The 14,639-nt window shown below is 39.3% G+C and overlaps 2 protein-coding genes across 3 annotated transcripts; one reads left to right on the forward strand and one right to left on the reverse strand.

The window, feature by feature from the left end:
* Nucleotides 1–3,459: 3,459 nt before the first annotated feature.
* On the forward strand, nt 3,460–7,461 carry LOC146631406 (G2/M phase-specific E3 ubiquitin-protein ligase-like). Of its 2 annotated transcripts, XM_085353657.1 has the most exons (15): nt 3,460–3,550; nt 3,717–3,856; nt 4,064–4,289; nt 4,402–4,477; nt 4,600–4,880; nt 4,960–4,998; nt 5,105–5,178; nt 5,283–5,360; nt 5,629–5,834; nt 5,916–6,015; nt 6,113–6,275; nt 6,378–6,484; nt 6,575–6,719; nt 6,857–6,983; nt 7,133–7,461. In XM_085353657.1, the coding sequence occupies exons 1-15, from the start codon at nt 3,503–3,505 to the stop codon at nt 7,459–7,461; spliced, it is 2,139 nt and encodes a 712-aa protein (XP_085209783.1). In that variant the 5' UTR covers nt 3,460–3,502. The 2 variants fall into 2 exon arrangements, with proteins under 2 accessions (XP_085209783.1, XP_085209784.1); XM_085353658.1 differs by lacking the exons at nt 3,460–3,550; nt 3,717–3,856; nt 4,064–4,289; nt 4,402–4,477 and having other exon boundaries at nt 4,722–4,880; nt 4,963–4,998.
* Nucleotides 7,462–7,652: 191 nt separating this feature from the next.
* LOC146631407 (uncharacterized) lies at nt 7,653–11,819 on the reverse strand. Its single transcript, XM_085353659.1, has 7 exons — nt 11,701–11,819; nt 10,842–11,518; nt 10,305–10,350; nt 9,856–9,947; nt 9,656–9,766; nt 9,265–9,538; nt 7,653–7,911 (listed from the first exon to the last, which is right to left on the reverse strand). The coding sequence occupies exons 1-7, from the start codon at nt 11,713–11,715 to the stop codon at nt 7,705–7,707; spliced, it is 1,422 nt and encodes a 473-aa protein (XP_085209785.1). The 5' UTR covers nt 11,716–11,819; the 3' UTR covers nt 7,653–7,704.
* Between the last annotated feature and the right edge of the window lie 2,820 nt (nt 11,820–14,639).

Here is a 14,639-nt window from a genome sequence, read left to right on the forward strand (position 1 = left end):
CAGATGAACAGAATCAACCTTTTGGGATCAGCCAGCAATGCAGCATCATTGTTGTTCAGCTTCAGAGGTTTGCAGGAATGAACTGATGACCAGAAACAGCTGCAAAGTCCAAGAAAATACCAGCTGGAGTTCAGCTGCATTTGAAGAAGTCAAAGAAAAGTAAGGATGGCAAAGGGCGACGTTTTCTTCCAAAGAGCTGCAAACATGGTCGACGCCTCATTAGAAGAATCATCTGGACGTTTGTGAGGAACTCTAACCAAGAAAGCAACGTCACACAGATCCAACAGACAGTTTCCATGACTGCAAGTGTTGAGTGGAAAAATGCTACATTGCATTATTGCATCCTCTCACCACAGGAGGCGCTGTTGGCACCACTGATTGCTGATCAGCTGTTCTCTGATGATCTGATTGATACTGTGAATAACGGGACTCACTAAACTCTGTGACACAGTGAAGATTGCAGAGCTTAACTTCAACATCTGACTGACGTCACACAGACAGAAGGATGAACCAGTGAGGCACAGAACACAGTTACTGGAGATACTGGATCAGCTCCATGTGAACCTCTGATGGAGAAGCTGCTGAGCCAGAGAAACATCAGGACATGACAGCAGCTGCACTTATCTAACAACATGTAGCAGAGCTGATCTATGTTAGAGGATCTATCACAGCAGCTGAAGCCAAAGTCCAACACTGGATACCAGCTGAGCCTGTGCTGAGTGTAGTGTTACAGGAAAAGGGCAGAAACACTGGTAGCTCCCAGTGATGCTGACTGGGGCACAGAGCTGAATGATGCAGCATCAGGACACTGTTTCAGTCTGACTGACAGAGAAACCTGTAGCTGTATCTACATGTGAGGCAGAGGCCACACAAGCAGCTTTCTATGTTTCACAGTGACTGAGATCTTCAGTGGGGGTGGACATGCTCCTGTACAGACCTCTGAGGAGAACCAAGGTGCAGTCAAAGAGTCCAGTCTGTCCTCACAGATGTGAACATGTGCTTTCATCAGGTCTGCTGTCAGCTAGCAGGCTCACATCAGAATCACTGTTCCTGAAAAACACAGTCTGTGTGACATCATCAGTCAGCTGATGGTCCCAGATCTGAATGGTTTCTGTCTCTACTGAGGAAGTCAGAGAATATCACTGAGGTGTGGATCAGGTCTGAGTGAGCTGTGGAGGGACAGCTTTAAACAGTCCACAGGTCTCACGTCCTGCTCAGTCTGGTAGCAGATACCTCGTATTGTTCCAGATGTGCTGACATCAGCAGCAGCACAGCTGTGTGATACCATGAATCTCAGTTATTGATCCAACACACAGTAAATACAAAGATGAGGATTTCTGAGAGTAATCATTATGAGTCTGAACACATGATCACTGAATGTTAGTCTCCACAATAATAAGCTAACACAAGCAAACACAGCTTTCAGCTCTTATTTTGAAACTGGCTTATTTAGAGAGCTGTGATGTGAGCGTGCCTGGCTCTGAGGCACTTGGGTCAGCCTCTGTTGTTTAGAAGTGTTACAGACTGTGAATGACACAGACCTGTCAGTTTCCATGTTTGTCTGTAACACAGCTCAGGGCTCCATGCTGAACGCATCCATCCAGTGTTATTGATCCAGGACTGATACCAGCATTGGGATCAATACTACAACACACAATCACATGTGTCCACGTGATGTGTTTGACCAGCTTTATTCATTAATGATCAATCAGCTTATTTACTGCATCTGAGTCCAGCTTCATTTAAATGATCCAACCATGAAAATGACATCAGTCCTACAGAAGCACTTCATGCTAACAGGAAGTCATTGATTAAGGTGGAATAACACAGAGACACAACCACTCACAGCTAACCTGACCCCACTAACTGCATGTGTTTGGACTGTGGGAGGAAGCCGGAGTACCGGAGAGGACGCACACAAACACGGGAGAACATGAAGCTCTGAAACAAAGATGGTGGATTTGACCTCAGGACCAGGCGGGGTTACGGGGGCCATGACCCCCCAATAATAGATCCAGCTACACTGAAACTGTCAATTTCATTTACTTTTCCTGTTTTAAAGCTATCAGGCTGCTTTGTGGCTCACTCAATACTAAACTAAGATACTTTCAGTGTGAATCATTTGCAGGAACACAGGCAGGATTTAAAGTGCAGAACTTTACAGTCTCTGTCTCAAAGTTGGTCTAAACATGCTAACAGCTCTTTGTTTTTTTCAGTTTTCACTGGTTTGATGTAATGAAAGAAATTTTAAAGAAGCAGACGATTGTTGTTATTTTAGTTCTATAGTTTCATAAATCGTGGTGTGGATCTAAGTCAACATTCAGAATAAATAAGATAATACAGCACTTTGATGGTTGCCTTTGTATTTTCCCAGCAGTGCTCAGGTTGGTTCTCGGCTACATTTACATACAGATGTTAATGTGTTCAGCAGCTGGACTCATCTGAGGAAGGAACATTGGAAAGGTGCTCAGTGCACAACTGCATCACTAATTTTATGTAAGACCCTGTGTTTTATTGTATTTATATATTTGTAACATTTGACTCAAACACTTTTGGGAAGGATGAAAATGTTTTCAGGAGGAAGTTTTTCCTTCTGTCCGACTGCAGTACACACAACACTGCGTCTCCCCCCATTATCACAGTTCCTCAGGCTGCTGATGAGCGCCCCCTGGTGTCAGTGTTGATGACGTCATGCACAGTGAAACATAAACAGTGTCTGTTAATAAAAAATCATGTGTCCATTTTCATGTTTGCATCATGTTTCTGTAAAATCATCAGCTGTTTCTGAACCTTCTTCATTGTTTGACTCGTTCCAACAGCTGTGAGCTGTGATGGAGTCAGAGCAGCTTCATCACTGATGTTCAGGTGAAGCTGAACTTAATAAACTGTAGAAATGATCAGGATTCAGGTTGGATGTGTAAAACACTTCTGTGTGAGGTCGCAGTGCTTCATATGTGTGTGTGGGCTGAAGCACACACGTGTGAGTCCTCAGAGGTTTCACACACATCACTGCACACACTTATAATCTATGGCGTTATTTTTGTGCCACTATTCTGAGCGCACGTAAAAAAAAATTGAGCGCACGTAAAAAAAAATTGCAGGTGCAAGTGTTGCATTTTGAGGAGAAATTTATTTTGAGCTTACAAAAGCTGAATTTGAGTGAACAAAATTCATTGCTGCGTGCAAAAAACGTATTTCAGTGTTTGCGCTTATCCATATACACACACAATAGCACCCCCTCTCGCTCAGTTTTTTCATTTGCGCTTGCTCGCAATGTGTTGCTTGCGCTCACAACATTCTCTGCTTCGTACGCTCAACTCTCTGTACACCGTTATAAGTGTGCCACAAAACCAACCAATCACAGACTTGGTTTCAAAAATTCTGATTGGCTCTTACGGTCTCCAATCAGCTCGCTAGTTACTGCTGTCCGGAAACACTGTCCACTCAGCCTCGCTTCTTGCAGATAGAGGGATTTTTGATTTACTCTGCAGCTAAAGAAGAGATGGCAGAATCAAACAATGGCTCCAATAATACTACACCACAGTATCAGGTGAGTTTAATTTTTTTTGTGTGAATTTAGTAATTTGCTGTCCTTTCTGTTTAATATGCTGTGAAATTGTAGTTACAGATGCAGCTGTAGAGTTTAAGCTAGCCTTATGGGTAATTACCAGCGTAGTTGTCTTACTGAGGCAGTGTATCCTAATCATGTTTTTTAGGGTAATGGTGCAGTTGAGTCAGCAGTAAGAAATCTGGTGTCTTTGCTGCTTAACAACATATCCACAAATCCTTCAGGGAGGCCAACAGAGAGTGGGCAGCCGGAGCCTAGAAATCTGACTATCCAGCAAGAGATGACAAGGTTTTTGCTTTTTTTGTGTGTTTTTTTTATTTTAACTTTTTGCAATCTTTTCTGTTAAAGTTATTTGGTTTGTGGATTTATCAACATTGATTTTTAAATTAAAATGTGCTATTAAGGACTGATGTCATATTTAATAACTTTATTAAACAATAACCCTTATGTTATGCAACACTGCATTTTTTAAACTCATGCATTTTCATCCCACAGATCATTTCCAGGATATTTCAAATCACACTTGAGCCGTGGTAAAAAGAGATGTTTAACATCTACTAAGCAGCTTGTTAAGGCAGGCAGTAAGACCACAGGCCTCAGTTTTTATTTGCTGTCAAAAAACACATCCTACACACCTTTGCCAGCTGAGGAGCTTGAACTCCTACAAGCTGGCATGGGGAGACAAACAGTGTCTCTTCCAGAAGATGGTGACCATGCAGAGGTAAGTTTGTGTAGTCAGTATTAAAATCAGTCATTGGCAGACACATTTAGCCTGAATCATATGCCACAGTCCATTTAGTGTTCCATTCTGCTTAACGGTGTTTTTAACTAAGATTTCTAGACTTCTGGAAGAAACCTTTCCAAAAATGGAATATCTTTGTGGAGAATGGCTCTTACATAAGGCAACAGGTTTGTTGTTAATTCAGTTTTTATGTATTTTTTTGGCATTCTTGCGTGCTCATACTGCATTATGATTATGTAGTTGATACTTTTGCTGCTTGATTGTTTATGCTATTTTTCTGTCAATAAAGGTGGCAGTGGTCGACGAAAGCTCACTGTAATTCCACCTGAAACAGAAGGATATTCTGTCAAAACACTGAAAGCTGTGTCAGGAGGTGGCAAATCCACTTTTTACATAGTACCTCTTCAGGAAACATTAGACACATCTCCTCTACCTCCCGACTCACAGCACTTTTCAAAGATGCCAAAGAAGATATGTTACCAGTGTAATGAAGTTATGCCTCTGCAGATGCTTGCAGTACACATCAATATGTGCAAAGGAAAATTCTCTCCTGATGAGACTGATGATGAGGTGAGACAATTTTGATGAAATCAAAATGAGCAATTTTGATTAAATAATATAGTATCACAATTACTGTTTTTTGATTCAGCAGGAATCGGAGTTATGCATTGTGAAAAGCAAATGCAAGGTAAACCTAGCACATTACTAAAAACCATAGTAACTACAATGAATTTTGTATCGGTAATGATCTTTTTCCCACTATGCCTAACATGTACCCATTTTTGGAATTGTAGGTTATTTGTCCAATATGCACTAAGGATTTTCCTGAAGATGAGATCACAGTCCATGCGAGTCTGTGTGGGGATAGGTAATCTTTTTTCAGCCGTTTATGAAAAAATGTTAATCAGTAACAGTCCACGCAAACATATGTATTTTTATTTTATTTTTTTTTAAACTTTGTTTTGTCATCAGCTTTCAATGCATGGTGCCTGAAGAAAATGACCAAACTACAGGGACACCAGCTCAAACTTCAGTATGCACAACAGACAGGTACTTTTTGCTCTATTATAGTTCATATACACACTATTATGCAGAACCATTTGTTAAAATTATGTGTAAGATCTTTTACACAATACCTGGGGTTTAATTTCATATAAAACATTTTATGATCACACTACTTTAAATTATTGTTAAAGGTTGTTGCACAGAACATGCTGCAATAATTTCTAATCACGTTTAATGTGGTAGCCTCTTTTAATCTAAAGATGATTATTTTTCTTTGAGAGCTTAGGATGTTTTCTACCCTGTTTTTGTTAAGCGTGGAAGATGTATTGCGTTGCCTTGAACAACAAGTCGACACCACAACAGAATTTAAGTTGTGTGTGGACAGAGAAGACCTTCCAGACAGAGGCATTCTCCAGTGGCAGAGAAAAAAAGCTGCATCTCCCACCAGTGTTCTTAGGGTGGTTTTCATAGGAGAGGCAGGCGTGGATACAGGAGCACTTAGGAAAGAGTTTTTGAGTGGTGAGTTGCCTATTACCTGTTTTGTCCTAGTGTCAATAAATAATGGATAACTTAAAAATGCGGATATTTTTTGTATGAAAGACATGATTTCAGGTATTGAAAGCAGATTCTTTGAAGGACTTGAGAACAAGGGCAAAAACCCCAAGTATTCTCTGACCGATCTTGATAATGAAAACTTCAGGTTGGTTACATACGAGCTTTGTGTATTACATTTAATACGCATCCGATATTTTTGTAAATGTTACCTGAAAATGAATTATAATCATTTGTCTACACAGAACTGTTGGTGAAATAATTGCAGTCAGCCTCGCCCAAGGAGGCCCATCTCCTGCCTTTTTCAAAGAATGGTGCTACAATTTCCTCTGCTCAGGAGAGGTTGATTTCAGCTGTCTGTCTAAGGAGGATGTTGCAGATGTGGAATCTTCCCTGCTCATCCGCAAAGTGAGCACCTGGTTTAGCTCTGGCACATGATATATTATGAGTATGGTGTTTTTAAACACTTTTAACCTTCTGTATTTCCTCTTTCACATTATACATTTCCAGGTTGAAGATGCAGCAGACATACAGTCTCTGATGATGTGGGCTGATGAAATTGTCAGCTGTGGATACACAAACCAGATAAAGATGGATAGTAAGGAAAGCATGATCCGGTAAGGGAGAAAAAATCAGAGAGATCATTAACCCCCCCCCCCCCCCCCCCAACTAGTTTTTCTTTTTGTTTTTTTATTTTTATTTTTAAGTGCTATTGTCTTACACTCTACAACAAGACTGATTCCAATGCTACAGCAGCTCCGAAAGGGCATGGAACTGTATGGTCTTGTGAAGCTGATGGCTGTAAATCCTGAAGCTTGCCACAGTTTGTTTGTTCCTGGGAAAATCCTCAAAGTAAGTATTAACATAGCAGCTTCAGTCTGATCCAAACACAGTCCACTTATCTGTACTGTAGTTATCCTGTATTTATTTATTAGTTTTGAATGAACAATATATCTATAATATAATCTACTTTATTTCCTTATTTACAGCCAGACGCTGATTTCATTATGATGAGCTGCCAACCACATTTCAGTGAAAAAGGGACATCTAGGGAGAGAACTGAGAGGAAGATCATAAATTTTTTGCAAGATTTCTTGCAGGAGATTGAAGTATCAGGTACTATATAGTATTAGCTGTATATACCTATAGTATTGTATATATACCGTATGCATCTGTTAAATATTTTTGCTTTAACATGCAGGGCACTAGAAAGTATTCTTAGTTGTTAATTTAAAACATTGTAATCCAGATTGCTTTTTATTTAGAAAAGACTTCAGAAACATTTTCAAACATCACAGATGGAAACACAGGTGGTGAAAAATCAGAGTCTCTTGCTGTCCACCATGTGCTCCAGTGGATGACCGGCCAGTCCCATGTTCCCATCCTTCCTGATGAAAAGAGACATTTCAAAATAACATGCAAGTTTGACCATGAATGTAAGGAGCGGCTGGGAGATCACTCCATTTGTTACCCAGTTGTGAGTGCATGCACTTGTACTGTGACTTTTCCAGTGCAGCATCTGGACACTTACACAGTGTTTAAAACCATAATGAGTGCAGCAGTTAAATATGGTGGTGGATTCCACAGAGTTTAACACATTGTTGTCTTGTAATTTGGAAACTAAATGAGTAAAAATGTTTGTAAACATTAGCTGTTAAGATGTTCGTAGCCGTTTCATGAAAATGACAAGACTTCAAAACTTTGTGTAGGGTCCTACGTTGATAGATAATAAGCAAGTGCTTTGTTTGCTTTTCTACTTGTAATCTGAATGTTTTAGCAAAGAAATCCAGTATTTGAGAACTTAAAAGAACGTTGACTTTCACGTCCATGTTAAGTGTCACTGTTGGTTTGACACCTGTAGCAAGAATTGTATGTACAGGTCACGACCGTGTGACTCAGAATGTTCCAAGGGATTAATAGTTCTCTGAAGCCCCTCCAGGGTTTCCTCATCCAGTGGGCATTCAACTTCAGGAACCACAACTGTGCTGTTAGATTCTTCTTGCAGTACAGCACTCTCCCAGTCAATGCCTGGATCCCGAAGCTCCTTCAAATCCACAAACATATATAATGGTCATTATTCCAGAATAGGTACTTTTGGGAGGAATGTTATTTTGTGTAAGCGTTTTTTCCATTAAAATACAACAATTTAAAAAGAATGCCTTTGTTTTCATGTTCTTCTTACTGTAATTTAGATTAGTGGTAATCAGAGATGGGCAGTAACGCGTTACTTGTAACGCGTTACTGTAATCTGATTACTTTTTTCAAGTAACGAGTAAAGTAAGGGATTACTATTGCAAAATCGGTAATTAGATTACCGTTACTTTCCCGTAGTAACGCTGCGTTACTGCGTTACTAAAACCGTGATTTTTTGCGAGAACGTCTCATGACAGTGACGTAAGCAAGTGCGACGTTGGTGACAGCAGCTGTGTGCAGATCAACAATGGATAATATATCGAGTGCGGGAGAGAGTATGAGCGTGCAGCGTTTAAAGCGTGGAAGTACTGACCTTACTTTGAGTTTGATTCCATAAAAAGTGACAAAAACATTAGTGTCCGCTGTGCGTGGGAAGAAAACTTCTTTTTACAGCGAAAAAACCCCTAAACTTCCAACAAGCACCGAGTAGCTACGACGTAATGGGAAACTCACAGAGAAACTCGCGGATTCTTCCACTGACCGCGGCACACCTGCACCAGGGTAAACCTCCGCCTACCCTGCTCCTGCTTTACAGGTGAAAATAGAGCAAAAGGACCGCTGAGTCTTTGACTTTATTTATTTTCTGCTGTGTTTTACTTGCATCTGTTTGAAAGAGTGAGTGAAAACACAAAAAATATTTTATTTTATGTGCTGGAATGTGTAGAAAATAGGTTTAAATGTTAAACTAATTTCCTCCAGTCAGAGAATGTTGCATATAATTAAATTTTTGCTTGATGCATAAAGCTAAAAGATTAAAACTAATAAAACAAGTTTTAAAAAAGAGACTTTTCCATTTGATTACATTTTGTATGATGGATTATGTAGAAAAAGTAGAATTGGGCTGAAAGATCTATCACTTTATCACCTCTTCAGGTTGTAAATCGTGTTTTTAAAAAGTAACTAAGTAACTAAGTAACTAAGTAATTAATTACTTTTGAAAATAAGTAATCAGTAAAGTAACGGGATTACTTTTTGGGGGGAGTAATCAGTAATTAGTTACTGATTACTTTTTTCAAGTAACTTGACCAACACTGGTGGTAATTGATAAGCAAGAATGTATAAAATCACCAGAAGCATCTCCCAGATGTGCTGCAAGTGTTTTAATTTGTTAATTTCAGAAGAGCAGAGTTAACTGCTAACTAAAATTTTGAAATTCAACATTTAAATTAAAAAAAAAAAAAAAAATCAGATTATGAGCTGGTACCTCAAGTCTCTCGCCCTCGTCCAGCTCTTGTAGATGTCCCATACACCAGAGCTGTTCAGGAGTGAGACCACCTTCTGTCCTGAGGGGATGATTATTCCATCCTCCAACAAAGGTGACAAGATCTGCTCGGAGTCGAGGGACAAAGATGTAGTGGACACCAAAAAGATGAATGACATCTGAAATGTCAAGCAGGCCATCCTCCTCGAGTGAGTGAAGAATATCATGGTACTTGCTAGTGACTGCAATCCAGACATCACGCCAAAGTCGTTCTACTCTGTAAATACATTTGAATTTGGATTTCAGGTATTTCATGCTTCAAATCAATATCAGAACTGCTACAACAATCTACCCATGCAGTCAATAATAATATAAAAAACATCAAAAGACTAACCTCTGATTGTGGACACTCTTTCCAGATATGAAACTCGCTCTCCCTGTTCCTCTTGTGGCAAACATGAAATGTGCAATGTCCAGGTTTTCTACTCCTTGATCTGCCCTAACCCTATGATAAAAATACATTTTTAAGGAATTTTTAAAGTTTTCTTTAATGATACTTGTTGCTAGCATATAAATTAAATCAGGGCATAAAACCTTGATGGCAAGCCGTGAAGCTGGGCTGATCTCAGGAAAAATGAGAATGCAGTTTTTGCCCTGTTGTTAGTTGCTGCATCCAAGTACAGGACCTGCAGTAAAAACAAATGGAAAATTAAAGATCTGGTTTCAGATCATGTATAGTTTTTCAGTTAATAATGCAGTTTCATAATAAGTGTTCAAGGAATATTGTACGGTTCTATGTTCATAACCATAATTCAAAGCTTGAGTAGTCTATACATCAATATTGGTAGTACTTATCAAAAAATGAAAATGGCCTTTTAGTTTAACCTTTTTTGGTAAAGAACTGATTAGAAATTTAAAAAAATAATAATTGCAAATCGTCCACTATGTTGGCTTGCTGAATAATTGATGTTCATAAAAAAACAACCTAATAAAGCTCTCATTTCAAAACTACCAAATATTCTACATAACAGTTACACTTTTACCTTCCTTGAGTAGCCATCCACTCCACCAAAGATCACAACATTGTACCTGTTTCAGAGGGAAAACAATCTCACTAAGGCTTGATTTGCAGAACATGTAAGACATTGAAAATAAATTTTTCAGTATGCACACTTGCCACTGACTTAAACTGGACACTTGTCAGGTGTGCTGAAAATAATACCAACATTTTTATATGTTTATAAGTTCAATGAGACTAAATATTTTAGTTCTCTTGTCATGATTTTTTTTTAAGTTTTCTGGAGCACTTAACATATTATGTGTTGATAGGCTTGTTATCATGGAAAATATCGATATACAAAGTGTAAATAACTGCTCAAGAAAATTTACAATTAACAATATTGCTGGTTTTGTTACACATCCTGTATTCCTTTTACTTAATATTACTCTATCAAGTGCTTTTTAAAATATTATAAATACACTGAAAGACCTATCAGATAAGGTTGATTAAAGCAGATTTAAAGTATAACGTGCATCTTTCTGCCCAACTTGTGTTAGAGCTATATAAGTGGGTATTTTACCTTATTAGCTTGTGATTTGTGTCTATGTGGACCAGGGAGAGAGGGCCTCGCACCGAGTAGCTTCTTCGCACAACACAGCCTAGTTCTGTGATCCGTTTGAAGATCCCTACAGCATCAACTCGATGCATGGAGGCCATCATTCTCCACCACTGAACACGGAGACCCATAGAAACCAAATGTCCTTGAACCATTCGATAGCCAGCATTTGGCATCTGATTTTTGATAGCCGATATGATGTTGTCCAGCTCTTGGTCATTCATTGTGCTGTATGTTCCTCTCACAGACAAGTCAATTTCTTGCATCCTCCTGTAGATTGTTCTTCTTGAAACACCAAGACATTTAGCAATGCAGCTGACTGGCAGCTGAATGTCCAACAAATTCTTGAGTCTTTCTCTCTCTAGTACGATTTTGGGGTGGCCAGGTCCCAGACCAACTTCTGTTTCCAGTTCAATAATGGCCACAGAGCTGATGTTAATTTCACACTGAACCAGATGATGAACGTTTTGTAGAGCCTCTGTAATCTCTGACAGACCGCCTATTTGCTGAGAGAAAGATTCAAACAGAACAAGCTCATGACGAGTCAAGAACTCCAAATAATCCAGATTTAGTGGTTGTTGGTTTAAAGCAGCTTCCAGTTTAGAGAGGAGTCTATGCATCATTTGCTGTCTCAGTATGTCCTGTTAAAAGCAGCAAGGAACATGGACAAGTACAATGAAATGATGTATCTCAGACAAAAATAAACAACCCATAAAACAAACTACATGAGGTACATCATTTTTCAAGTTTGCATAGTTTGCAAATTAGCTAACGTCAGTTATCAAGCGAATAATAATTAACAAAATGATTTTATATTACTTACATGTGGCCGGGACATGCTCTTTTCGTGCTGCTATTCAGTATTCGACGACATAAAAGAGAGCTACTCAAGTATAATTTGGAAAAATTAGTCAGTTGGCATGGTTGTATGATGCAACTACATTCTACTACACCAACAATAGTCTTAAAAAATAATATATTTTAAAATAAAATGATTAAAGATATTATCCGCAAATTGGGGGTTAAGAGATTTTAGCTGGATTTAGCTACATTTCGGACAGTGTTTCCGGACAGCAGTAGCTAGCGAGCTGATTGGAGACCGTAAGAGCCAATCAGAATTTTTGAAACCAAGTCTGTGATTGGTTGGTTTTGTGGCACACTTATAACGGTGTACAGAGAGTTGAGCGTACGAAGCAGAGAATGTTGTGAGCGCAAGCAACACATTGCGAGCAAGCGCAAATGAAAAAACTGAGCGAGAGGGGGTGCTATTGTGTGTGTATATGGATAAGCGCAAACACTGAAATACGTTTTTTGCACGCAGCAATGAATTTTGTTCACTCAAATTCAGCTTTTGTAAGCTCAAAATAAATTTCTCCTCAAAATGCAACACTTGCACCTGCAATTTTTTTTTATGTGCGCTCAATTTTTTTTTACGTGCGCTCAGAATAGTGGCACAAAAATAACGCCATAATAATCCTAGTTTAAGCTTGTGGATCATATCGGACACATCAGCAGCTCTTTGGAGACAAAGATTTGAGATTTAAGATGAGTCATAGTCTTTCTATCCATGGCAGCTTCCACTGCTGAGGCTCGGGAAACATGAAGAGGATAATTAAGAGCAAGCATCAGCTCTGTCTCATCTAACTACACAGTATTATGATCATGCACTTATGTCTCAAACTAAGACACAATGAGACAAAATGAGTTCTGTGAGTCTTTAGATTATCAGTAAATTCTGGTGACAGTTTGACGCTCAGTGGAGCCATTTTTGGTTTGTGATGAGTGTTTTGTGAGCTTCTGTTTTGTGAATCGCTCTTTGTAATTTAGAAGATGGTGCAGAAATGTGCGCGCCCTTATCTGAGAGGACACGGAGAGAGTGTCGCAGACTCGAGGTGAGGAGATAAACCTCGGAGCTGGACGGCCTGCACGTTACCCATGTGCATCTTTTCAGTGACATCAAGTGAACCCATAATAAGCATTTCTATGTCTTAGACATCATGTCCATTTCTAATGAGAGATTATTTTTAAATGAGGGAAACCTGGTCTAACAACACGCTTCCAACAGAGCTAAAGGTTCACCACAGTGAGACGGTGGGACTCTGATAAGAACTGAAACACTGTGTATGAACAGCTGAGACAAAACTATATATAAACACTCATTTATTCCAGTTTAGTTTGCAATGATTTTAAAGTAATGTGGAACGATTCATGTTCGTGAGCTGTTACAAACACAACTATTGATTTGTCTATATATGGTCGGACTACAAGGCTCGTGTTGAGGCTCTTGGAATAATGTGTGAATTACAGCAAGAAATGATGGTTTTCCATTTTACCAAAGTGGAATAAAATCACCACAGCAAAGAAATCATGTTATTGTCTGCAGCTAAAATATATGGTGAACATGGTTTTATAATAATGTGCAAACACAACCTCACTCTGCTCTATACGAGGAGCCAACCACAGCTGTCCGGGTCTTCATCCACCACCTCCACCATCTTTGCTCATCATCATTCACTTAATTGCTGATTGGTTTAAATCAAACTCCATTACAGGTTCAACTCCATTATATAACAGCATGTTGACTTTGGATCTGGTGTGCAGTGCCACCTTAAAAGATGAGGAAACTAAGAGATTACAAAAAAAGAAGTGGAGGAGTTAAAGAGCTGCAGCAGATTAACAGTTTCTGACAGTCATGTGTTAGAAATAGGACGATTAGATGAGCTGAGGGATCCATCTACTGCTCAGTGAAGCCTCATCAGAAACAGTCTCAGTGGAAGGATGGCTCTATTGTTAAGGAAGGACACAGGCAGAAAGACTGGCGTCTGTCACACAGGAACTGGACTGAAAATCAGCTGCACATATTCATCAGTACATGCAAACATATTATAGGTGTGGAATTCAGGACAGTACCATCAGAAGTTGATCCACTGTGCAAATGTCTGATTGGCAGTGGCTTCATTTTTCACTATGAACAAACTGCTAATGCAGCATCACAGGACGTCAGCCATGGATTGGCCTCCCCAGACCTCAACATTACTGAAACATCTTAACAGAGGATGGAAACAAAGGGAACCAACATCCAAGAAAAGACCAAGACTCCAGGCTGTGCTGAATTATAAAGGTGGACTGACCTCCAGGGTCCTTAGTATCATATAAGCTCAGTTTGTGTCTTATATACTTTCCATTTATATAACAAAATATATAGAAACGAGGGTGGTTTAAGATGTCTGTAGAGTTTTATTCATTATCTTTAGACAAACAAAGAAAGCACCATCCATTCGTCTCCAGTCTGTATGAAAAACAGGGGAAAGGTCAAATTAAAACTTTGAAATTCCTTTCACAATAAATCCATAAATAAACAAAATAAAACATAGAAAAGTGTTTAAACCCACTTTTCCATAAAGCTGTCAATAGGAAATGTTCCAGTAAACATGTCTGTGTTTCTGCTGTTTTCCTTTCATGCGTCCACAGCTGACAGGTAACCCTATTGGAGTCGCCATAGTGACGGGTGGCGTCTCAGCTTCAGCGTGTTGATGGGCACAGCCATGGTTACCACAGCTGGAGTTGGTGTACGGCGAGCTGTGAGAGGACAGAGATGGAGAACGCACATTTAACTCTTTAACAGGAGATACGTTACGACTAACAGACGACTGCTGTCTACATGATGTCTTTGCAGCCCTTATGCTACATGTTACACAACTTTTCTTCATGCCAACAAGACTGAGGTGCCACATAGTCGACACATACGGCTGATTATGATGC

Source organism: Diplotaxodon limnothrissa, linkage group LG5, assembly GCF_057381915.1.
Source record: "Diplotaxodon limnothrissa isolate DT_005_m linkage group LG5, D_limnothrissa_male_GT1.1, whole genome shotgun sequence".
Taxonomy (NCBI): domain Eukaryota; kingdom Metazoa; phylum Chordata; class Actinopteri; order Cichliformes; family Cichlidae; genus Diplotaxodon; species Diplotaxodon limnothrissa.

Bases quoted from the DNA above. Each gene is read 5' to 3' on its own strand.
- LOC146631406 (XM_085353657.1), top strand. From the start codon at position 3,503: ATGGCAGAATCAAACAATGGCTCCAATAATACTACACCACAGTATCAG. The intron at 4,999-5,104 runs GTAAACCTAGCA...TTGGAATTGTAG, and splicing joins TTGTGAAAAGCAAATGCAAG to GTTATTTGTCCAATATGCAC. The intron at 6,016-6,112 runs GTTGGTTACATA...TTGTCTACACAG, and splicing joins CTTGATAATGAAAACTTCAG to AACTGTTGGTGAAATAATTG.
- LOC146631407 (XM_085353659.1), bottom strand. The intron at 9,767-9,855 runs GTTTTATGCCCT...TTTTTATCATAG, and splicing joins CTTCACGGCTTGCCATCAAG to GGTTAGGGCAGATCAAGGAG. The intron at 7,912-9,264 runs GTACCAGCTCAT...GTGGATTTGAAG, and splicing joins ACGAGGGCGAGAGACTTGAG to GAGCTTCGGGATCCAGGCAT.